At 43.2% G+C, this 24,122-nt stretch overlaps 3 protein-coding genes across 5 annotated transcripts; 1 reads left to right on the plus strand and 2 right to left on the minus strand.

Moving 5' to 3' along the window:
• Nucleotides 1–1,546: 1,546 nt before the first annotated feature.
• On the minus strand, nt 1,547–21,434 carry LOC115767382 (E3 ubiquitin-protein ligase Ubr3). Of its 2 annotated transcripts, XM_030711643.1 has the most exons (12): nt 20,689–21,434; nt 19,462–20,446; nt 16,187–16,923; nt 15,742–15,970; nt 15,259–15,671; nt 15,034–15,192; nt 5,397–8,255; nt 4,107–4,530; nt 3,117–4,036; nt 2,463–2,594; nt 2,260–2,399; nt 1,547–2,195 (listed from the first exon to the last, which is right to left on the minus strand). In XM_030711643.1, exons 2-12 carry the CDS (start codon nt 20,111–20,113, stop codon nt 2,078–2,080), a joined length of 6,783 nt encoding a protein of 2,260 aa, XP_030567503.1. In that variant the 5' UTR covers nt 20,114–20,446; nt 20,689–21,434; the 3' UTR covers nt 1,547–2,077. The 2 variants fall into 2 exon arrangements, with proteins under 2 accessions (XP_030567503.1, XP_030567502.1); XM_030711642.1 differs by lacking the exon at nt 20,689–21,434 and having other exon boundaries at nt 19,462–20,481.
• On the plus strand, nt 8,872–14,497 carry LOC115767384. 2 transcript variants are annotated; one of them, XM_030711644.1, is made up of 5 exons: nt 8,872–9,279; nt 9,345–9,671; nt 12,684–13,402; nt 13,477–13,866; nt 13,932–14,497. In XM_030711644.1, the coding sequence occupies exons 1-5, from the start codon at nt 8,989–8,991 to the stop codon at nt 14,224–14,226; spliced, it is 2,022 nt and encodes a 673-aa protein (XP_030567504.1). In that variant the 5' UTR covers nt 8,872–8,988; the 3' UTR covers nt 14,227–14,497. The 2 variants fall into 2 exon arrangements, with proteins under 2 accessions (XP_030567504.1, XP_030567505.1); XM_030711645.1 differs by lacking the exons at nt 8,872–9,279; nt 9,345–9,671 and adding exons at nt 11,166–11,910; nt 11,996–12,160.
• A 162-nt stretch (nt 21,435–21,596) lies between the features above and the next one.
• On the minus strand, nt 21,597–22,295 carry LOC115767385 (40S ribosomal protein S14a). Its single transcript, XM_030711646.1, has 2 exons — nt 22,046–22,295; nt 21,597–21,977 (listed from the first exon to the last, which is right to left on the minus strand). The coding sequence occupies exons 1-2, from the start codon at nt 22,280–22,282 to the stop codon at nt 21,759–21,761; spliced, it is 456 nt and encodes a 151-aa protein (XP_030567506.1). The 5' UTR covers nt 22,283–22,295; the 3' UTR covers nt 21,597–21,758.
• Nucleotides 22,296–24,122: the final 1,827 nt, after the last annotated feature.

The raw sequence follows: 24,122 nt of genomic DNA on the forward strand, positions 1-24,122 counted from the left end.
AGAAAATCAAAACTATTTATATATTTATATAATAAATTTAAAAAAAAAGTAGTACAAAAGAAAAAACTGCGAAAAAAAAATGGAGTTTTCTTTTTGCGTATACGCAATATTAGTGCCTCGTCAAATATATATATATATATATATATATATGTATTAATCTCTTTACGATTGCTACAACAATTGAAATTTGGATATCTAATAAATATTTACAATAAAAGTGCGCCATTGAAATTTGAAAAAAAAAAAACAAGCAAGAATCAAAAAAAAAAATAATAATAATAAAACAAATCTTGTTTTTAACATTTAATTTTTGTTTGCTTTTGTTTTTCTTTTTTTTTTATGTGGTCAACTTTTGATTAAAGCATAAATATACACATATATAATTATTATATTCTGTTTCTCAATTGCTTCGCCACAATACGAATTGACAATTCAGACAAACCGCTAGCTTAATTCTAGTATTGAGATTCCAGACAAGAATTTATCAGAAGAAAAATATAAAAAAAAAACCGCTTGAGCAGTGAGTGCCCCTAATGCTAACGTACTCTCTTCCGGCTTGTTTGTGACCTGCCCAAATCACTCGAACTCTAGCTCTAGCTCTAGCTGACTAACGCCATGGAATTAGACAATTTGAGTTGATTTTGTTGTTGTTCTTTTTTTTTTTAGTTTTAGTTATAGTTTTATACAGTTGTACATTAAACAATATTAGCTTGCAATTATTAAAAACTAATAACAAATTCACAAACATTTCTTTTTTGTTTTTGTTTTTCACAATTGATTTGCTTGGCGTATTTTTGCCATATATTTTAATAAATTGTTCTTTGTTTTTATTATTATTATTCTTCATTCTTTTTTAGCGCTCGTTCAATGTCTCTCGTCTCTTTCTCTGTTCGCGTTCTTTACTAATTTTCTATGCAATTCTCACAATACGCTTTTCGTTTAACATTTTGTGTGGAATTTCTTTTAGCTTTTGCTTGATTACTGTAAATGTTGCATATGTTGCTTGGTAAATATTTATATATATATATATATGTGTGTGTGTGTGTGTGTATATATATATATATATATATCCTTTAACTATATGAATTCATTTTTCGTTTTCGTTTTTTACATGCACAAACTCATGAGGCCAAGGGTTCTGATTGTGTGTGTGTGTGCTTGTGTGTGTGTGTGTGTGTGTGTGTGTGTGTGTGTGTGTGTGTGTGTGTGTTTGTTAGTATAGCTTAAATAATCCTAACCAAATATCAAGACTTATATATATATATATATATATATCATATATAGATATAGATTGCAAAATGGAGAGCAACTAGGTGAGGGGGAGAGCAAGGTATGGGGGGGGGGGGGGGGGGGGGGTGGGGTTAGAGTTTAGAGCAAAAGACGTGGCGAGTTGTTTCAACAATATTTATAAGTCGTACAGGTTAAATATTTCAGAAAGTTCGTGTGTTTATAGAGTATATATGTATAATAATAATAGTTAGTTATTGTATTTTTTGTGTTTTTGCTTTTTTAGATAGGGGGCCATACTACAATATATATATAGATATATATATATATGTATATTAAATATATATATTTATGAATGCGACTTAATATCAGTTTCTCGCTCGACCTAATCTATACATATATATATATATATATGTATATATATATATGCATATATAACTATATATAGTTATGTTTATGTTAAATATGACTCGTTATAACTACAATCAGCTGCACTTGCTGCTCATCACGCCATGCATACGTATGTATATATATATACACATATATGTTCATTATCATAGTCAATCATAGCTGGATGCGGCATGCAACTTGTAATTTGTTGTGTTTAGCGGCCAAAAGAGTTGGGTGTGTGTGTGTGTGTATGTTGTTATAGGAGCTGGTAAGAGACCAGGTTTGCAGTTTATGACTTGGCCCAATTGCAGAATTCGCATCGTTTCGTTTTGCAGTTGGTTTCGATTCGGTTTTGGGTTCGGTTTTTATATTATGTATATTTTTTTTGTTTTGTTTCGGGCAAATGTGCTCAGATCTGGCCAACCAGCTCCTGTATGCTCCGCAATAGATCTTCCATGTTTCACAAGAGATCACGATGGAACACCCACGTGTGCTTTGTGTGTGCAAATTTATGTGACAGCCACTGTGACTCCAGCAAATTGAAGCGATCCTGACTCAGATAAAGCGGCTTGCCGCGTCTGCAAATAAATGAATATAAACACGTAGAGTAATAGTTATTTCAGAGGTTGAGCGCGTACGTACTTGAGATCCCGATCCTCCTCATCGAAATCATCCAGATATAGTGAGCCCCAGAGGCAGGCGCGTCGCCCCCTAATGACAATTATATAGGTCGAGGTGACAACCAGAAAGATGCCAATGCCGCCGCCGCAGGACAATGTGTGCTGTGTGAAACAGAAAATGTTTAATTTATATATTGAATAAGCCGCCTGGCAATTGACACTCACCCGCACTGCCTCACAGCATTCCTTTTCGGCACAGCAATTCTGCTTGAGGCACACAATTGTGCCGCACAGCAGACAAATGGAGCTCTCCTTGGGCACCTTGTAGCAGTTGAGGCATGGACGCTCATGATAGTACTGTTTACATAAATGAAAACAATTCAATTGTTACTCTAGCTAAATTGATATCAAAACTGTTTGAAAAGCATGCACATATTTCGCTTAACAGCTGTCTGCTATGTTAACACACTGTTATTAACATATTAGCAACAATATGCCTCCAAAAAGTTTGCACAAGTTGCTCTGTGGTCAGCTTTTACTCACAAATGTTAAGCAGCTTGTTACAGAGTAACGGGCTGTAAATAACATTTGAGGGCCTCTGCCAAATCGTTCATATAAATATTCGAAAATTCGGGCTTTACATATGTTTAAGAAGTAAGCTTGTAATATTAAAAGCTTAACAAAATGTTACAGCACAGAGTTGTCTTCCTAGCGGACTTTTAACAACTGTTTACATAACTTTGCCAAACAACAGTGCGATAACATAGGCAAAGGAAAGTCGTTAACATTTCTAGGCATAACATAGTGTTAATATAGCATTAAGGGAGCTGCACGTTAACATGAAGGCTTCCATATTAGAGAGCGACATTATGAACTCACCGTAAAGAGACGCTCGTATTCGCGCGGCAGCTCCAGCAGACGCGGCTGCTGCCACAACGAGTGCTGATTCATGAGTATCAACTCGCGCACCGTATCCGACGGCGGATGAACGTCCATTAGCTGTTTGCACCAAAATTGTGGCAACGTTTGCTCCGTGCCGGGTATAAAGCATAGGCCCTTGGATGCATTAAAACAATCCCAGTCCATTGAATCTGTGACCAATTCCAAATAATAAACCAGACGCACAAATTCCAAACCAGGCGCTGATATTTCCGGCATCTCGTGCCTATACAAATGTTGACGCAGCAGCGCCGCAATTCGCAAAAATGGTAAACAAAGCGATTGCAGCTGCAGTTCCATCGACTTGAGATTAACCTCTGCCGTTGGGCTGTTGCTGCTGCCTCCAGCAGTTGCTGCTGTTGCCTCCTTTCCTGTTGCTGATCCTGCTGCTGCTGCTGCTGCTTCTGTTGTTGTTGTTGTTGTGCTGCTGCTGCTATTGCTGCTGTTGCTGGCACTGGCGCTGGTGCTGGGTATGCTGTCACGTCGCAGATGCGACAGGCGATTCGTTTGATTCAAAACCAAAGCCATGGCCTTGCCCAGCTCCGCGCAGCTCTTCAGCGGCCCAAAACGCGCGGCGCTGCTCCGGCGATTGCCAATGCCACTGCCACTACTGCTGCTGCTGCTGCTGCCGCTGCTGCTGCTGCTGCTACTGGTCGCTGTTGCACTTGCAGTTGCTTGTGTCGAGGAGGAGGCGGAGGCGGAGGCGGAGGAGGAACTTGTGGCGGTTGCTTCGGACTTGCTGCTGCTGTAGTTGGCCAAAATGTGATCGCACTCGAAATCGGTGAGCGTAACGCACAATTGCACAACAATCTGATAGTAGAGCAGATTGTACATGACCTTTACCATGCAGGTGAAATAATCTGTGACGAGCACGTAGATGTTCTTATAAATATCAATTGAACTTCATTTTATTTTCTTGCTTGTACTTACCCTGATCGAGATGCAGCGGTGCGAGCAATATAAATTTGAGCAGCAACGCAATGGGATCCGCCAGCAGACTAGGTATCACCTCCCGGCAATGTGTGGGCAATGGCTCCGTATCGCGCACCGGCATCCCGGCCAGCGACGCCCAACTGCTCCACAGTGGCCACTCGACGAGGACACGCACGTGCACGGACAGCACATGCAACAGAGGGACAATGCAGTCCCGCTTCGGCTTGTAGCGTGTGGCATTCGATGAGCACAGTGAGCCGCCGCGCTGTATGATCTCTGCCTCCAGATTGGTCCGGGCTATCGATGTCACAAATATGAACAGCTTCCGGAACGTTATTTTTGTCGATTTGACCTTCCGCTGCGCTATGTTTGTCATCACCTCCATGGCGTGACCCATGGCCTCTGTGAGTTTCGTGGGTTGCTACAAAACATACAATTAACAATTAACTAGTATTAAATACAAGTTAAGTAAACTCTGTCATCCTTTGCTACAAGAGAACTTGTATACACACTCATAAGCACATTCATACTTTCGACACATTCATACACACATTCATAAATTCATACATACATACATACATACATACATACATACATACATACATACATACATACATACATACATACATACATACACACACACACACATACATACATACACACACACATACATACATACACACACACATACATACATACATACATACATACACACATACATACATACATACATACATACATACATACATACACACATACATACATACATACATACATACATACATACATACATACATACACACCTACACACACATACATACACAAACACATACATACACAAAACACAAAAAAAAAAAAACGTACTAGTCAAAGCACGAAATCTGCGTGGATTACTTGAACTTTTGAGAATCGAGGAGGAGAGCTGTGTTTATATGAACGTTAATTTTAAATTTGCAATGCAGAAGGAATTTAACTTGGTTTGCCTTTATTATAATAAAACATAAATGCATTCACACATGCATCCGTTTTAAACATACCTACATACATACATACATACATGCATCCACACACACATACACATACTCATCTATACATACATACAATATGCTGAAATAAACATATAACATACATGCATGCATGCAGATGTGCATATTACATACATACATGCGTGCATGCAGATGAGCTTATTACATACATACATGTAGACACACATTTACGCATATAGACATAAAAATACAATGGGAATTGGAATATTATAAAGCTGATCCATTTCATGTTTGCACTCACCGGTATCGTTTCGTTCTCCTTAATCAAATCCGTGAGATCGGCGACAAGCTGTTCGAACGGCTGGTTACCGGAACGGACCAGATGCATAGGCCTGTCCAGCTGCGGACTAAGGGGCAGCACAGAATTGGATAGCTGTCGGCAGACAGGACAATAGAATTCGCCACGATCCTGCACGGGCTGCCGCTGGGTTGTATAGAGCGTCTTGAGGTACGCCTCCAGGCAGCTGAGATGGACATGATGGCCGCACGACTGCACATGAACGCCGTTGTCGTAGGCCATATTATTGGACAGATACCAAGACTCGTCGCCAAACTTGAGGCCAAGCAGTTCGGTGCGCCTAGCGAATTCGCTGGCCAGTCGCGTTGTGTGCGCCAGACGCTCTTTGTCCGCATCGTTAAGGGGGAGTGGCAGACGCTCGGCAATTCGCCGGCGATGGCCGACAATGCCGCTGGACTCGACGAGGACGACGAGACCGATGGGATTCGTTTCGGTGCTGGCCGTTGTGCAATTGCAAATGATGCAATCGTATTCCTTTTCGCGCGGCTGCTCCTCATACATGGAATCCTCGTCCTCATCCTCCAAGCCAAAGTCCAAATTGTTGGCCGCCGCGGCAGCCGATTGCATAAACTGTTTCTGTTTATTGGCAAAATCCTGCATCATTTTCTGTTGGCGTTCGCGCGCCTTCTTCCGTCGCTCCTCCTTCTCCTTGGTTTCGCGTGCGCGCGCCTCCGCCTGTTTCTCGCGCTGATTGGGCCAGAGCCGTGCCCGTATGTCATCGATGCTCTGCGCGCACTGCTCATCCCTCGTGGCAATCTTGCGCAACAGATTGCCAATAAAGAATGGTCCGTCGCCAATCCGCGAACTGGACACATGTATATGCTTGTAGTTGTAGTTGCCATAGCTGTGGCCACGCTCGGCCAGCGCTGTGCTTGTCGAGGTGCTCGCCTCATTGCAGTCAACATCCATGGGAGATGCGGCGCCGGCGGCCATTGTGTTGCCGCCATCGCTGAGCGAAAAGCTGTCCAGATTGCCGCTTAGCTGTGAGTGCAGCTTGAGCAGCAGCGACAATATGCTCTCGTCCATGTGCAGCTCATCCTTGTTGCCGGCACCGCCGATGGCAATGTCAACGGTGCGTTTGCGTGCACCGCTCGGATCGTAGCTCATGCGACCGCCGGGTCCAACAACTCCGCCGCTTAGCGCATTCGATGGCACCACGTCCATGTTGCTGCTGGGCACCGCAACCGGCAGACGCACCCGCTGGAAGGGCAACAGCATGCCGCTGCCCGTGGGCGTTGTGGGTGAGAACATTTCATTGGTTGTGCTAGTGGAGCCAGTGCGCGGCTCCCTATCTCGATCGCGATCACGATCCCGATCCCGGTCGCGATCATCGATCGTTGTCGTCTCTGCGAGCAGGAGATCACGTCTTATGGCCACTTCCATGCCGCTCTCGGGCAGCGTTATCTGTTGCAATGGGAAATGATGAAAATCTTGTGCTGCCGGACTCATGTCCATGGCCGTATCATGGCCATCATCATTGCCATCCGGCTGAAGGAGGACAACGCCCGTTTCGGCAACCACCGACAAATCCGGCACCAAGGCCACCTCCATTCGCATGCTACGCGAGATGGCATTATTTCGCTGCTGTTGAGTGCGCGCCACGCTCATTGCACCCGATGTCTCGTCGAGATCGTCCAGTCCATAGGTGTCACCAATCATGCGCATCGCCTCTGTATCGACATCAAAGTCCAGATCCGAGAAGAAGGAATTGGAGCGATAACTGGATGTGGTCACTTGTGGATCCCGCGATTTTAGCGACACTTTGGTCACAACATGCCTCAGATTACAGCTAAGATTATCTGTGGGATAGCAATGGAAGAGCTTGGGCGGCTCACGCCTGTTTCCGCCATAATAATAGCCCGACTTATGCTGGGGCTCGCACTCGACCATGGCAACGGGCGAGGCTGAGGCACCGCCTGGAAAAGCGCCCGATGATGACCCAGCAGCAGCATTCATATCACTGCTCGTCTCAACGGCAATCTCAAGCAGGAATACAGCTAAAGCTAGCAGATGCTCGGATACATCGCGCGTATGCACCGCCCGAAAGAATATCGAGAGTATTGTGGAGTGGAAGAGGCGAGAGTTCAGTATGCGACAGGGATCCGTGAACGAGCTGCCCACCGGCAGTGGCAGGCGAAATGGTGGCCATAGATTGCCGCTGGCTGGCATTTTATCCTTGGACTTGACATAGTTGGTGAAACGATCTAGCGACGATTGAAAGTCCCGACGATGGACAGCACGCAGCAGTACGTGCAATGGATCATAATATTCCTCCCACACCTCATCGATGGGCGTGAACAGGCCTTGTTCGAGATTTTCTGAGCCGCTGGATGGTGCCTTGTACACGGATAGCTTCTTAAGGAACGTCTCGAAATTCTTGGTATGCACATTGCCCGAACGTTCCGGCATCAGTTCGAGCAGTTGCGAGTGCGTCTTATTTTCGGTGGCCAGCAGGGCGCTAATCTCAATGATGCACTGGGTAGCCTCATCGTTGCCCAAATTGGTGCGACTCGTCACCAGGGTGGCCAGGAATGTGAGAAAACCCTCCAGCATGGATGATTGCTCTGGTTTCTGTGGTTGCTTCAGGGGCGCCGTTTCCAGCCATTGGCCCACATCGAACAGTTCAATTGTGTTCTGCAGAAAGAAATATTGCGACAAATTTGTTGCGCAGATTTGCAGAAAGAATAGATCCATATCGGCCATGGAATTGCAAAAGTTCGCCTGTATGTAGGTCATGGCTTGTCCCTTTATTTGCAGACCATTGCGCACCCATTTGCCAGCGAGAATTTCGTAGAAAAAGCTCTACAAAAAATATATAAATGAAAAATATAATAAATTAGCAAAGTTTTTTCCTATATTAAAGAGATGTTGCCAATTAGTTATCGATAAATTGCGCAGCACAACATAAATTTTTAACACCGTGGCAGCACTGCAATAGTTCATAGGTATATTAACATAGAAAATGTATAAACGATCTAATTCGCACATATACGAACAAATAAACAAAATCAAATTTGAATACTTAAAATGTGCGCGCGAGGGAACTGTGGCGATTTCCACCACCTATTTTGAGTTATCGATAAGAAATAGCGCGCGCAGTTGATTGTATTTTTTGAAAGTACATTTTCAACACAGTGGCAGCATCGCAACCGACCCACACGCATGTATGTTGATGTGTGCTCACTCGCACTCATGCTTTGACCTGCGCTGGTGGCATTATACTGTAAAAATAACAACAAAACAAAGAGAAACTGTCTTCAGCCAAAAGAAGTAACACAATAAAACCTAATAAACAGCGAGAGCAGCCATCAGACCGAGCCACAGATACAAGCGAGCACGCTCAAACCGCTAGACGACGCCGCTGCCGTCGCTGCCGCCATTCGCATTTTGATTTTCAACTGGCGCGGTTGCGTTGCGTTTGCATTCGCTGTCTGTTGTTGCTGTTGCTGTTGCTGTTGCCGTTGCCGTTGCTTGTTCTTGTGTCAGAGTTTCTCGTTGGTGTTTGCAAACAACAAAAACGCACGCTAGTGGAAAAATGCAGCTGCTGCAGTCACAAAAAAAATGGGCAACGCTGTCGCTACCGTTGTTACTGCTGCTGCTGCTGATCGGTGGTCAGCCAGCACCAACGGCGGCGCTTATAGAAGATGTGCTGGATATCATACATGTTGTCAAGGAGGTGACCACCGGTGTGCTAAAGGCCTGGGAAATTGTACAATCATCGCCATTGGCGGCCAGTATTGAATTTCCCCTAATGCGCGAAAAACAGCGCAAAGTGCTGCAGCGTCTGAAGATGGTCAGCCAGCAAATTGACGAGACGGAGGCGCAGGTGGGCAAAAGTATATAACGTATCCTTACATACATACTCAACATACAAATTTGCATTGATTTCAGCACGCACAATATGTGGCGCTGGCCATTGAGTCCGTGAACAAATTCATCAGCCACAATGTACCGTTAATGACCAAAATGAACGAAATCTCGGACACGATGAATCGCATTTCGTCACGTTATCAGCAAATGCAAAGCTATGAGGCGCACAAGGATAAACTAGAGATGAGCACACTGATCACATTTGCCGAGTGGACCGTATCGCCAAATGCTCATTCGGTGCATCATCTCATGGATCGACTGCATTTAACCCTTCTGGGCAATGGCAACGATGAGAAGTTAAACTCATCATCCAGCAATTTGCTAACCCAACTGGCGTCAAACTATGAGGTAACTTAAACGATGCAAATTCCAATCAAAAAATCTTGTGCATGCGACTTGACTTCCTATATGGAATGAATGAATGAATCATCGCATTGAGTTGGTTTAGTTAGTTAGTTAGTGTTGTTGTTGCCGATAAAACGTTCCCAGAAGTGCTCTCAATTGAACCCGACTTTCCGGTCTCGCCGTTAAACGTTTCTTGCCTTTTGCCTTTGTACTTATTATTTTTTCGCCAATGGGGCAACCCCAAAAGAAAGTCCATGTTTAAAACTGCGACGGCGTCGGCGTCGCACCGATATACAATATGTATTACTCATCGCTAGCGGAGACAACGGAATGTAATGGGACGGACGGCCGACACAAAAGCAGAGCCAGAAGATGAGCCACACTTACGCACACACGCATATGCATACGTACACACACGCAAAATACAAGCGCACGCATGCGAATTAGCAGCGATTTTAAAATTTAATTTAATCAATGTTAAAGGTGCTGCTAAAATATCACTCGTTTCATATTTGCAAACGCTGCATTGTATACACACCAAACAGACAGACGTACATACATACATACATATATACATGAATATACATATGTAAGCGTCTATTTACATACGCATACTGAGGTCAAAGGTCTTCTTGATTGTAAACATTGCGCACAAGCAGTCAAAAAACAAACAAGAACAAAACGAGTTGTTTTAACCATAGAGCAATGCAGGTATATGCTGCCCCCAACAATGCTGGGGCATGTCTTTGTTTTTCACCCTCCCCCCTTTTAAGTGCATGTCATGGTGGTGGCATAGCACGCACACGAGAGAGTACGCGTATTCGTGAGAGTAAACGAGCCAAAAAAAAAGTGAGAGGGCGACCGAGAGAGCGCAGAGACAGGTTAGCTCAATTTATACAGCTGATTTCGATACACAAAAATATGTCTGTGACGTCACGTTTATCGATATTAAGCCAAAGGTGGCAGGTGCATACAGCTGATCGCGCATAGCTTTGCGTCTCACACTATGTGTGCCAAATACGAACAGACTTCGCCTAAACTCAAATTGCCCGCGCTCACTCACACTCGAAAGTGTGTACAAAAGTGCATTCGTGTGGGTAGAGCACAGCCACATTCAGTTTGCTTAAGCTGCTCCACGCCTGGCCACACAGCAAGAAAAAAAAAAGTCAGCTGAGTTAGCGATTTGCTGCGAGCGCAAGCGACATCGTCGAAAATGAGCACGAGACACAAGAACCATATAATACGAGAAATAAAAAGAAAAAAAAAACGCTCGAAAGCGGCTCAAGGGAGAGAACACAACGAACGGGAGTATTTTCTGATTCTGATTTGTGTACGAGTACGAGTCACACACACACACAGTCGCACACATATACAACACATATTTCACAAAAGCCAGCAGAGCGGCCGAAAGCAGCAAACAGTAGCAGAACAACCAGCAACAGCAGCGTCACAAAGCTAAAAGCGTCCAATAACAAATTAAAATAAATCGCAAAATTAAATAATGCAAACATTTCGAAACAGGCAAACAAAACTAAATTGAAAATTTCATTTAACAAATTGCATTGCGCGTGTGCGAACGAGAGGAAGCGAACAAATCAAAAAAAAAATAAAACGTACATATGTATGTGTACATATGTATGCATTAAAAACTGAGTGAGGCAGTCTTTGTTTAGAAAAGGCTGGCAACGCTGAATTCTTGTTCGTTTTGGCAAACTTCAAAAGGCACGCGCGGCACAAGCGGTAAAAGTTGTTAGTGAATTGGCTATCAAAAAGAAGAAGAAAGAAAAAAAAAAAACGAAACAAGCAAAAATATTCCTGGAACTCCCCAAAGTAACGAACATCTACTGCGCAAAACATGGCGCGCAAGAGCAACAACAAAAGCCCAATGTCAGCGATAATAATGTTGTTGTTGTTGCCGCTGCTCTTGATTGTTGCTGTCGCCGCCGCCGCTGCGCAGTCAACTTATGTGCATCGCACGCCCATCATCGAGGTGGATGCCCTGCGTAACGAGTATCTTAGCTTGGAGCGTTCGCTATGGCAATATCTGCAGAAAACGGCCAATAGCCTAAACAATAGAGAAACACAGCTGCGCAAGGTGTACGATTTGCATCGCAGCTTTATCAATAAGCGGCAAATGGGTCGCATATTTGACAGCAAAAAATACGATGTAATGCATCATTACGAGTGGATGATGCTGGAGTCTCAATTGTCAAATCTGAACCGTCTTTTTGACTTCTATAAGGTACCTATTACCAAAAAAAAAAAAAAAAAAACGACAGCAGCCGGAAGCCAAAGTATATAATATATAAACATCTAATTCTTATCAGAACACTCTAATGAGCCCAATCACAAGCACTGGACTGGATGAACGCGCCGTATTGGATCTAGCCGAGGAGGTGTTGCGCAATGATACATCATTTTCAATGTCGCAAATATTCCAGGAAATCGAGCACATTATGGTCAAGCAAACGCTTTACTACAGGGCAATGGTGGTTCGTTTAATTGCATTTGCCAAATGGTTTGCGTGAGATTGTGAGAATGGGACATTACACCAATTACTTAAGCTCGCTCTCTCTCTTTCTCTCTCTGCCCTGCATGTTTGTGTTGGCTTATCAGACAGCCGTTTGTTTTTGTTTGCACCCCAACTCGATATAACGACACAACGGAAATGGAACGTTGATGTTTGTATATTCGTAGAATACAAATAAGAGAGAGGGAAAGTGTGCGAAACAGTTGCTGCGCTCAGATTTATGAAGCAGCTCTTTAACTGGAACGTATGGCAGGTCATAACTGTAATTGAGATGTTCCATCGATAACATTGCATTGCACATCAGCAGGAGTTAGAGTGAAATAGAAAGAGATAGCGAAAGCTATTTTTTGTTTTTATTAGAATGTATGGCAGCTCAGGTGTAATATCGACTGCACGTAACTAAATACCGTTTCTTGAAGTTTCCTGCAAATATTTATATTATTTATACACATTACTAATGGTTTTTTTTTTTCTCACATTTCCAGGTATCGGCAGACGAAATGTGCAGCACAAGACAATCGGCACAACAATTTGTGTATTCACTGTACACTGACGTTGCTCTAACGGAACTGAAAGGCTACACCATGATGGAGTTCTCCTGGATGATGCTGCGCGTCTACGGCCGTGGCAATTACTCACAGGAAGCGGAACTGATGCGACGCGACTACGAGAGGCGCACTGAGCGCACACTGAAGTTACTTAAGGAGGTGATGCGACGTGCTGATCGCATTGTCTGGCGCTGTGATCCCGACAAGCATGTACCGCAAGTTACCTACGATGAGGTGACACGCCTGCTGCAGGGCTACATTGAGAACGAGGTGGATCTGAATTCAGATGAGACGTGCCGTGAAACGTGCGCATTTTATCAATCAACACGCAGCGAGGGCTGTTTCAAGAATCTATATTGCTCACGGCAGCCAAAGTGTACGGGCAAACTGTACGGCTGTCAGTTTGTTGACTCCGATATGTGGGTGTGCCCGGCACCATTGAGCAGCACACGTCGCTACGAGTATATCGAGTACGAGAATGGACGTGTGCTTGGGCAGCGCAAGAACTGTGTTCGTGGCACCACCAAAGTGGACAGCTGGTGGCGCTATCTGTTATGGCATTGCAGCTACTGCTTCTGTCTGTGCGATGAGCAGGGCCTGAAATCTGATCGTTTCTTCAATCTACGCGAATCCGTTTCGGATGTCAGGCAGAACAAGTGAGTGCACAAAAGTCAGAGGAGTTCAAGTAAATCGATATATTTTATGGCCTTTTTTTTTTTGTTTTGTACAGAGTAATCACGGGTTTGCGTTTTTTGAAGAAGAATCGCATATTCCATCTTCAGATACAGGAGGGTCAGCTGTTGCCACGCGGCGCCATCAATGAATCGACGCTGTCATGGAAGCCCGTCGATGAGTACAAAATCTTTGATAGAAATGTGGCCAAAGGCATTGACTATCATACATTGAGCTATGAAAGCCGTTCCATCGATTTGGATGATATTATGAAAACGGATGACAATACCTTTGTGGTCACGGGCGTGCGTTTTCGAGTCTTGGGCGCCCATCTGAATCTAGAGGCACGTCTTAGTGAGTTTGATTTCAAGAAGGGCGAACTTATCCAACCAGAGGTGAACAGCGTTTGGCAATCGAATGACAATACCGATGTTAGCGGTGAACGCAGGTAGGAGAAGCACACACACACACACATGTACAACGCAAAAACCTTTATTTATATCTCTTCTGCAGACAAAAGCTGATCCTCTACAACGCAGATGTGCCCACACGCACGGTGGTCACCTCTTTGCCGCTGTCCAAGCACAATCAGTACATTGACTTCGTCAATTCGGGCATGGACAAGGATGCAGCGCAGAGCACTGTACCGTTTCTCGATATACAGGATGTGGTTTCTCAACCGCCAGTGCCGCTAGCCGGCATTGGCATCTATTATAAGGGTCGTCCCGGCTATGGAGGCTTTCTAGCGCCCAAAATCATTACCTATGATTTTACGCCACACGTCCAGCTGCCAAAGAGCATTAACTAGGTGGCCTGGCCTGGTTTTCGGCATGGACATCTCAAGATAATATAATAGCTTTCTATATGTAGGTGTACATCTAATTCCTTCTTATCGATATTAAATACAAAAAACGAGCACATTTTTGTGACAAACAAAACTCCAGAAGAAAGATTTGAAAACAAAAAAACAAACATACTTTAATTGAAAAATTAGCCATAAAGAAACGCGTTACCTATCGGAATACACAAATATACATAGACACAAATATGTATATTTAAAAAAAAAGAATAAAAGAAAACGTTTTAAACCCAAACAATTGTGTTTTTCTTCAGTTAGACAATGCATAAACAATATCGAGACACGCCTCAGTTGTAAATCATATAAACAAACACGGTTGCCAACGAAATCTCTAAGATTAAATATCGTAAGCGAAACGATTATGAAAACAAGAATGCAGCAGCTAGCTTTGGGGAATACCGACGCCTATGATACCCTAACTGACGGTTACATGTGATCTATATCTAAAGCTCTATGGAAAGGCTAAGCTGTTGCTGGTAGTCCAATGTTGACAACATGTTGCTCTTGTAGGCAAAAATGAAAACAACGTTTCCTTAAAATATCAATAGAAGAAACATTCTGTTTACACATCAGAAAGCTATACACATATATGCTAGAGACCGATGTTGATAAGACTTTAGTCATATTGGGAGCCTATTGAATCCCGTATCTTGGAAAACAAATTCAGTTGAGCACAAAAAAACTCAATGACAGCTTTATATAAAAGGCATCCTATTCAGTTGACATTGATATAATTATTATTGGCTGTGAACTCACCTGCACACGCAACGGATGTATCATAAGCAGGGGCAAAATGTCTGGACGCGAGGGCAGCACATCGCTCAGGCTGATGCCCATTTTTGTAACCGCTTGACAGACAAAGGCGGCCAGGTAGCGATGCAACGGGAAATGAAATGAAGCCTGCATCATTTCCTCCTGTAAAAGAGAAATTGCAATTAGCATTTGACGGGGTAGAAATGTGATGAAAAAAGATTATTGTACCAGTGACAATTTGGGCTCCCTGAAGTAGATGGAGTCGAGCCACTCGTGCAGCGTCGTCACGCAGTAGTTGATGATCTTTTTGGCTAGATGTGCATGTGTGCCATCCTGCAGATGGGATATAATGGACCACATGGGATACGCGCTGGCCTCCAGCTCGCATGAGAATGCCGCATAATAGCTATTCGGTTCGAATTCCACATGCGAGGCTGTTTCGCGCACATTCACATTCATGCCCTGCAGCATTTGCAGAAACTGAAACCACATATCGATGAGATTATCATCCCGTAGAAAGACCAGCGCCACCGACTCATGCGACAGCACATTATTGAAGTCCGACACCAGTGGCCAATAGCAGTGATCCTTCATCACCTGACGCGTGCAGTCGATCACAAAGTGAAAATTCTTTGTGGGATCTGCAAATGAATTGATCAAAAATGAGAGTTGTTCACAGATGGGACATTGGCATGAATTATGGTCACCTACCATGCAGCGTATTCTGTATGAGTATCTTGGACATCATCAGTTTTAAACTAATAATCATGACATGCAGCAGCGACAGTTCGTTGACCATTTTTAAGGCCAAACTCTCATTGGAGAAGAGCTGAACGCTCATATGGACGACACGGTTGCTGAGCGTGTCCGGATCGCGGGACATTTCCAGCACCGATGGAATGCGGCTGTAGTGCATCACAAATGTGCGCGTCAGATGCTCCTGAAAATTAAAACACAAATTTTCAATAACAATTTGAAATTTTGAAATTAACGTTCGTGCATTTAGCGACTCTATGTTGCAATGCAATAACGGCGATATAAAATACTATCGATATTTATAGCAATCAGTGTTGTCCGCTCAACATTTTGAGAAAATTTCCAAAATCATTTTGGCAACACTGATTGGCTTTGGGAATATTTTGTCTGTGCCACTTACCTTGTAGTCCTGATCGGGCAACATGTTAAGCAGAAAACAAACCAGCGTCTGCGGAAACTCAAATTTGAATGTCCAAAATATAAATTCCTCGAGCAGTGTGGTATGCACCAGCTTCTTGCCCAGCGCCGGCAAATCGCGGTATTCATCGGGCGGTTCGGGATTGGGAAAACGATTGACCGCATCCTCATATTTCTCGCGATTGGCCTTGAGAAAGCGACCATTGCGCGTATCCTGGCAGGGTGTCTCCATAAAATATGAATAGACATCTGTATTGATTAGCGTGCGCGTCATCACTTTGCGCATTATTTCGCCCATATTGTTCAAATCGATTAGCATATTGGCGAATGCCTCGCACGAATATGAGGTGACGGCATGCGCCTGCAATGAGGCATCGCTATGCTCACGAAAATGCTGCAGCAAGCGGAACAGCAATTTGGGCATTATAGCCTCGGCAACGGCCAACAAATTGTTGGGCACTGGATCCCGATTGACCCGATTATTAATGCCGTGATCACTGCAGAAGCCCTCCGCCTTCATAACCGATGTATCGCCGCAATCGCAGGCGCCGCCCGCCTGTGACAAGAACATGTTGAAGTCATGGTTGGTGTGATTGCCCTTCTTGAAGCAATCGCGACATATGGACATGCATGGCGAAATGCCGCAGGTGCGACAGCGATACGCCACCACGTGGGGCACCCAGACCAGGCCGCACTTCGCATGGTTATCATAGCTGCGTACTGCAAAAGATACCGAACAATAAAAGGTTTTATTAGCAATTGTATGTTGGGCTTTCGGTGTCTCTTTAGCACATTATCGATATTAACCTAGATATCGATATATTAAATTGCTGCGATATGTTATCGATTAGATACACCAGAGGATAATGACAAGCGCGAGAGTAGCTTTTTAAAATAATTTACATTTTCAATTTTAGTAGTTTTATTCTCACTAAGGCGTGTTATTTTGTAACTAGAATTGAATTAAATTATTTCTGATTATATCGTAATGCACGTGAGCGATATTAAAATGTTTGAAATGCTCCTAAGATACAAAATATTCAAGTTAAAGGGCTGGGTTTTCTACTATAACCAGAATGATCGACATTTAGTGAAATCTACAAGATGTAGAAACTAAAACCGAGCAATATTGCTTTGCAATATGCATTGGTATATTCAAAAATAGAAAATACATATAGAAATGTTAATTTATCAGCCAGTTTATAAATGTTCCCATATCCCAACAAAAAAAGTTCGGCGATGCGGTTTACGAATCGTAACAATGCACCGCGTTGAGGTTCGGGGCTGGTGAAGCCTGTTTTTCCTGTTGGTTTGACTCATTTTGAACACGAAATATGGTTCTTTTTCTTCTTTTCTCCATAGAAATGGTTTTTCTTTTTCGAAATTTGGCAACACTGGCCACGATAACCAATTCGTATTGCTCGCTGGGCGCGATCAGCTTACCCCACCCAGAGACGCGAAAGCGTTCGTTGTTGTTGATACGGTCGTTTTATTGATTTGATTAAATTCCAAAAATAAATATGATGCACTCATTGCTGCTGGCATATTTAATGTTTTGCTTGGTTGCGTGACTTGTCTTTGACTTTTGTTTGCCTGGGCCTCGCCAAAAAGGTCAACCTAATGCGGAAGGAAACCCATTGAAAGCGGCAGAACTAGCAACAACAAAAATAATATCAAGAACAGTTAACGCAATGAAACAGTAAAGTTGATTGACAATTTTGTGAAATGGTCTGGCAATGGCGATCGACAAGCTGCCATGCAACTCTGCGTGTGTTTCTCTTCCACTTGCTACCGTGTCCCGTGTCCCCATCCGTTGTCATGCTGAGCACAAAATTGTTTTTTTTTTTTTTTTTGACAACGTTCGACTCAACGGCCATTTGACGATTTTCTGTTTCTTTTAACGAATTGAATGAGCAAATTCAATGCGCATGCATATGTATACGTGTATGTGTGCAAGCAACAACAATAACGGTCAACAAGCAATTGCAAGGCCCAAAAGAAAATAAATACATAAATAAAATAAACTAAACTAAAAGTAGAACAAGAGCGAGCGAGCGAGCAAAATGCATGCAGATTGCACCGTGGTGCCAAAGCCGGCATTTGTAATGTAAATTCGGTTGTGTGCGATTTTTATGGAGCTTTCGCTGTGTATCGTGTGCTGCTTGCACTGTGCATGAAACATGGCGTGTCAACAATTGTCAAATCAACAACAATGACGGTCAATAAACTTTTCCCAGTGTACCCCACCGGGCATGTGTGTACAGAGATGTTAGCGAGTCTCTCTCTCTGTGTATGTGTGTGTGTGTGTGCGTTTGTGTGTGTTTCCATGGCACTGGCACGTAGCGTTTTCATTTGCAATTTTGCAATTGTTTGAAATGATTTCTTTTTTGCACATACAGATACACACAAACACACACACACACACACACAAGCAATCAAATGTATGTAGCTTCTTGCTAAATTAAAGCAAAAATAATGTATAAAAAGAGAGCAATGCAGCGCTCTCTTTCCGCCGCCTTTGACAAGGGTGGTCACTCAGTCGCATTTTTTCACACACACGCATACATATGGGCACAGACGCAGCTGCGTTTATTTGGACTGATGCTGCGGAAGCATTACGCAAGGCAAACCGAACAACAGCTGACAGGCACAAGGTGCAACAGCTAGCCATGCGCGTGTGTGCGTGTTACAAATGGGACATCGTCCATTTGGGGGCTGACAATGTTCGCGACGCATGCTGCCTGGCACAACAACGCACAACGCAACGTAAATAGATAATATGCCAGATTTAATTTGTGCTAAATGGGCTTAACTTAACGAATGGGACACTGATTCTCTCGGTGCGTGTGTGTGTGTGTGTGTGAGTTTGATTAGGCGCTGTCTGTATGTAGCTTAAGTGTTTATACGTTTGTTGTTTCTTGTTACCATGGCGTTGCACTGTCACGCTGCTTGCACCTTGCTCTTGCTTGCGTGCCATATACCATGCCCTACAACCATTTCACACACACACACACACAAAGCGGGCGCACAGGTATGCACACCAATACACACGCTCACATAGCGAATTTCAGGGGCAACGACTTGCGCGATCAGCTGCTTAGCCCTGGCGCTAACGATACACATATCGCTATGCAACTTATCGATAAATTGAACCATTCCAAATTTGACAACATTGTTTTAGACGATCTGCGCCTGCCACTATTTGCTCGCTATGTCTGTTTATCTCTAACGGTGTATCACTTTGTTTTGGGTACTCACCAATTTTGACAAACTCCTTGGGTGTGCGACCGCCAGCAATAAGCCAGCGTATCCATTCAATATTGTCGGGATTATCAATGGGCGTGCCAGGATTAAAAAGTGTATCCATAATGGAATCCAAATCGGGCGTTGGACTGCCACGGCAGCATTCCGTATTAATTAGCGCGGCCACCTCCTTGCGGCTGCGCAATATAAACGATGAGGTGCCGAAAAAGAAGCTTGGCTTGGCACCCGCATTCCCAGCCCCGGCATCGTTGAGCTCCTCCTCATTCGCCTGGCCACCGCCTCCTTCTCCTCCTCCGCCGCCGCCGCCACCACCGCCGCTGCTGCTGCTGCCGCGTGCGGTGCTACTTTGTGTGTCCCAATCATGAAATGGCGAATTGCCGGCTGTGCCAGCATCTACGGTAGCATTGCGTGCTGTGCGCGGTGCGGCGTCTCCGCCGCTGGCAGCGCTGCTTGTACTGCTGCTGCTGCTGCTGCTACTGCTGCTGGCCACATTCGCCAGCTGAAATTGCTGCGGATATGCCTCGAGCTCATCCAATTCGATGCGATCGCGATTGCCCGCCCGTCGTCTGTTCTCCGGCTGCTGCCCATCGTCGTCATCATCATCGATACTTATATCAGCATTGGATATGTTGTCATCTTCATCCATGCTGCTATATAGTTATGTGTTGTATTGATATCGCTGACGTCGTTGCCCGACCTGCTGCTATCGCCTATCGCTATCGCTATGTGATATTCTTGCTTTTGGCTCAAAAGGCAGACGACTGCAAATGCCGCTGCCGCTGCTGCTGCCGCTGCTGCTGCTGCTGCTTCTGTTTCTGCTTTGCTTTGCTTTGCTTTGCACGTCTCAGCTCAGAGTTTAAATTGCCTTTTAGCGTCTTGTTCGTCGTTGTCTCTCGTCTTGCGTTTGCTTGTTTCAAACAAGTTTTCTTTTTTGGTTCTTCTTCTTATGCTGCTGCTGCTGCTGCTGCCTCGTTTTACACTGCGGGATTTTTGAGTTTGGCTTGAAAATTGCCAAAAAGAAAAAAAAAAAACAAAAAAAAAAAACACTGCTGCCTAGCGCTTCAAAGGTTTTTGTTTATATATATATAAATATATATATTTAATGTATGTAAAAGAAATTTGAAAATTTTTGGTGCAACGGCTGCACGCTCGGATTACGAAAAAAAAAATACAAAACAAACACACACGGAAAATTTAACAGCACCAAAACACTTGACTCACTATTGCTTAGCTTTTTTTTAGCCGCTTCTCACATCTCGCTCCGGTTCTGCTTCAGCTTCTGTTTTCGGTTTCTGCCTCTTGACGTTGCTTGCCCGACCTACTATTATCTATGAACATCCTATGAGAGCTTATGCGCTGCTTTGGCAGGAGAAACACGAACACATTGTGCACATATATATATATGTATATGTGTATATATATTGAACGTAGGTCGGACTGCCACTTAACAATTTGCACGATGTTTTATCGAGTTTGCAAATTTCTTATTCACACACATGCTTACTACACAAACACACACACACACACGGACGCACACGCACACACAAATATATGTATATAACCAAATATATTATTCGTGCAATGAACTTGCCAATTACAATATCAGTTACTTTTGCTCATTGACGTTAGCTCGTGCTTTATATTTCATTCGTATTTGTATTATCGTTTTTGTGCCCACAAACGTGCTTGATTTCGTCGGATTTCGCTTGCTCTTGTGTGTTGAAATTACACAGTCTCTGTATATGTGAATTTTATCTCTGCAATGCTATGTGGTTCTTGTAAAACTGCCAGTCACAGCGATGCGTTGGCAAGCACAAGAAGAAGAGCGCAACAATGTTGCTAGTAATCGATAAGCAGTGTGGCATTAAGGTATCGAACAGCTGTTATGTTCTCCGTTTTTTTTTTATTTAACCAAATTTTAGGTAATTTAAAATGCCTTCAAGTAGTGCACAAAATTAAGGCACATAGCACAATTTGCCAAAAAAATAATTTATGTTATGTATGTACGATAACATTAACCGATAACTATATCGACTGTAATTATCGGAATTCGACAACAACAACAAATAAAAGTACCCAAACAATTAGGCATTTTTGTCAGTTTTGCAATCCAAATGAAATATAACAAGTCATGCTTAAATCGTTTATTACTACATTATAAGATGTATTTATTTATATGTTAGAGTTAGCGCTTTTGTATTTTTCTTTTCGTTTATACATCAACGCACACAGCTAGTGTGGCATCCATAACAAACCAAAACAGCACGAAATGTGCCGTACACTGGAGCGCTTTAGAGACGGCGACCGCGACGACCACCCTTCCTGCGTGTAGAGTCCGAAGGGATGGGTGTCACATCCTCGATACGACCAATTTTCATTGATGAACGAGCAAGGGCGCGCAGCGCCGACTGGGCACCGGGTCCGGGTGTCTTAGTCTTGTTGCCACCGGTTGCGCGCAATTTAATGTGCAAAGCAGTGATGCCGAGGGTCTTGCACTTCTCAGCCACATCCTATAAGCAGAGACTTCGATTTCAAATATGCTGCGTATAGTCGAATTGTTCAAATGCTCGCCACTTACCTGAGCAGCCAACATAGCCGCATAGGGAGATGCCTCATCACGATCGGCTTTCACCTTCATGCCGCCGGTGACACGGGCGATGGTCTCACGCCCAGACAAGTCGGTGACATGGACAAATGTATCGTTGAAGCTGGCGAATATGTGTGCAACGCCAAAGACGATCTCGCCGTCGCGTACTTGTGGGCCAAGCTGCACCTGAACTTCCTCCTTTTGAACTTTTGCCTTTCTGGGCGCCATTTTCTGTCAGCAACTGTTGGAGGAAGGCAAAGTTCCAATCATAGTTTAGTTGCATTCATAGCACATACAAATATTACGAGCATCACAAAAACAAAACAAACAAAAAATAACAAAAAAGTAATTCTGCGACATCTGTCTCATTTTAGCACATCAACAATTCGCAGTTTCATTTTTTATTAGGCTATCGTATGTAGCACTCGTTTTATGTTTACGTTTTTTGTAAAATCTTTGAAAAGTGTATTATTTTATGCAAAATTGCAAAAGAAATCCCGAAACTAACCAATTGCGTGAACCGGATATTAAAAAAGAGAGCATCTAGGGATGCAACAATTCATTGTTAAGAGCGATGGCTAACGATATTTTTGCACGATTAATATTCGATAGACCACTCGTTTGATTGCTGCGTCCAGCTGCGCGCGTCATTTGCATTCAGACAAAATCTTGTATATAAAGCAAAAGATCCGTTAGATACTACGCATACATATGCACGTATTTAATTCTAGGTAATTGTATGCATTTATTTGTATTATCGATTATAGCAATTAAATATATATAGCAAAATATAAAAAATATAACGAAACTCCACAGCTTTATTACTCTTCCGTGGGCCTCAGAAAGACTCCCTTCTTGTCAAGATAATCATTAACGAAAGTAAAGAGTTTGTCACGGACGATATTATCGAACAGCAATTTGTGTCCAACCAAGTTACAGGCAGCTGTTTCCCTGGCCAGGAAGTGCTTTGTTATCTGCAAATGTTCGAGTTTTCAGACTCAACTTTTTCTGCCCGGTTCAGGATGACTTACATTTTCCAGATAGTGTCCGAACTCGGCATCACTCAGCCGATAGGATCGACGCACATACGTTAGACACCGTTTAACGTAATCCTTCGATTCAATTATGAAATCCATGCGATTGTTTGCGGTAATATTCGACGAATTAAGCTCCATTTTAAATTATGATCAACACAATTTAGTTGAAACAAGAACCCGCTGTCGTATCTACGTCTTAAAAAAAGTATGCAACACAAATAGTGCTGTAAAATATCGTAACGATATTCGAAGCGATCGGTGAATATCCTGCCAGACTCAGCGTCAAAAGCCCTGCCAGATCAAACTAGCACTTCGATGAGCAAAGAATGTGCAACGAACTTAAAAAGAGCACACATTCGTTAACTTGTACTAATACAAACAATCGGTAACAGGCCCGAAATTTACATGTAAATCAAAAAGGAAATGCCACTTCGAATTTGTTGGTTCAATTGTCACATAGACAAGCCAAGAACTGCTAACAATGTGGCATCTTGCACCAGTCTGATAAGCTGGCAATCTCTCAACATAAAGAACTGCACGGCTGTGACGTCATTGCTGCTGATGAAATAATTGCAGTGCTGTCCGTACAGTGTTGGTATAATAAATGTTGCAAGTTTTAAAACAAATTTACATAATAAAGTGTTGAGCCTTGCTGCCAAATTCTCAGTTGTATCTATTAAATCAATGCAAATTATATCTAATTAACTCTATTTTAAGTGAACGACTTTTTGTAATATAAGATTGGTGCTATTAAATGCAGTGCAAATTTTAAATATTTAAACGTTAACCAGCTCTAAAAAACGAATATGACTGAGAAATAAGTGTTGTTGTTTACATGAGCTTCGAGAACAACAGTTATCGAGTGTGTGTATAAAGTGTACATAGAAAAGAAAGAGATAGATAGCATTTTAAACATAAAATAGAAAATAGCTTAGGTTTTGTTTTTTTCGTCATTTATAAGTACGAATTTTATAAGAGGGTATATTTTTCTGGGATCTTCGAGAATAACGGTTAAGCATATTACACACACA

Source organism: Drosophila novamexicana, unplaced genomic scaffold (assembly GCF_003285875.2).
Source record: "Drosophila novamexicana strain 15010-1031.04,08,12 unplaced genomic scaffold, DnovRS2.1 tig00001385-arrow-arrow-pilon, whole genome shotgun sequence".
Taxonomy (NCBI): Eukaryota; Metazoa; Arthropoda; class Insecta; order Diptera; family Drosophilidae; genus Drosophila; species Drosophila novamexicana.

Bases quoted from the DNA above. Each gene is read 5' to 3' on its own strand.
- LOC115767382 (XM_030711643.1), bottom strand. From the start codon at position 20,113: ATGGATGAAGATGACAACATATCCAATGCTGATATAAGTATCGATGAT. The intron at 15,971-16,186 runs GTAAGTGGCACA...TTTAATTTTCAG, and splicing joins TGCCCGATCAGGACTACAAG to GAGCATCTGACGCGCACATT. The intron at 4,037-4,106 runs GTAAGTACAAGC...TGCTCGTCACAG, and splicing joins ACCGCTGCATCTCGATCAGG to ATTATTTCACCTGCATGGTA.
- LOC115767385 (XM_030711646.1), bottom strand. From the start codon at position 22,282: ATGGCGCCCAGAAAGGCAAAAGTTCAAAAGGAGGAAGTTCAGGTGCAG. The intron at 21,978-22,045 runs GTAAGTGGCGAG...CTCTGCTTATAG, and splicing joins CGGCTATGTTGGCTGCTCAG to GATGTGGCTGAGAAGTGCAA.
- LOC115767384 (XM_030711644.1), top strand. From the start codon at position 8,989: ATGCAGCTGCTGCAGTCACAAAAAAAATGGGCAACGCTGTCGCTACCG. The intron at 9,672-12,683 runs GTAACTTAAACG...TCACATTTCCAG, and splicing joins AACTGGCGTCAAACTATGAG to GTATCGGCAGACGAAATGTG. The intron at 13,867-13,931 runs GTAGGAGAAGCA...TCTCTTCTGCAG, and splicing joins GATGTTAGCGGTGAACGCAG to ACAAAAGCTGATCCTCTACA.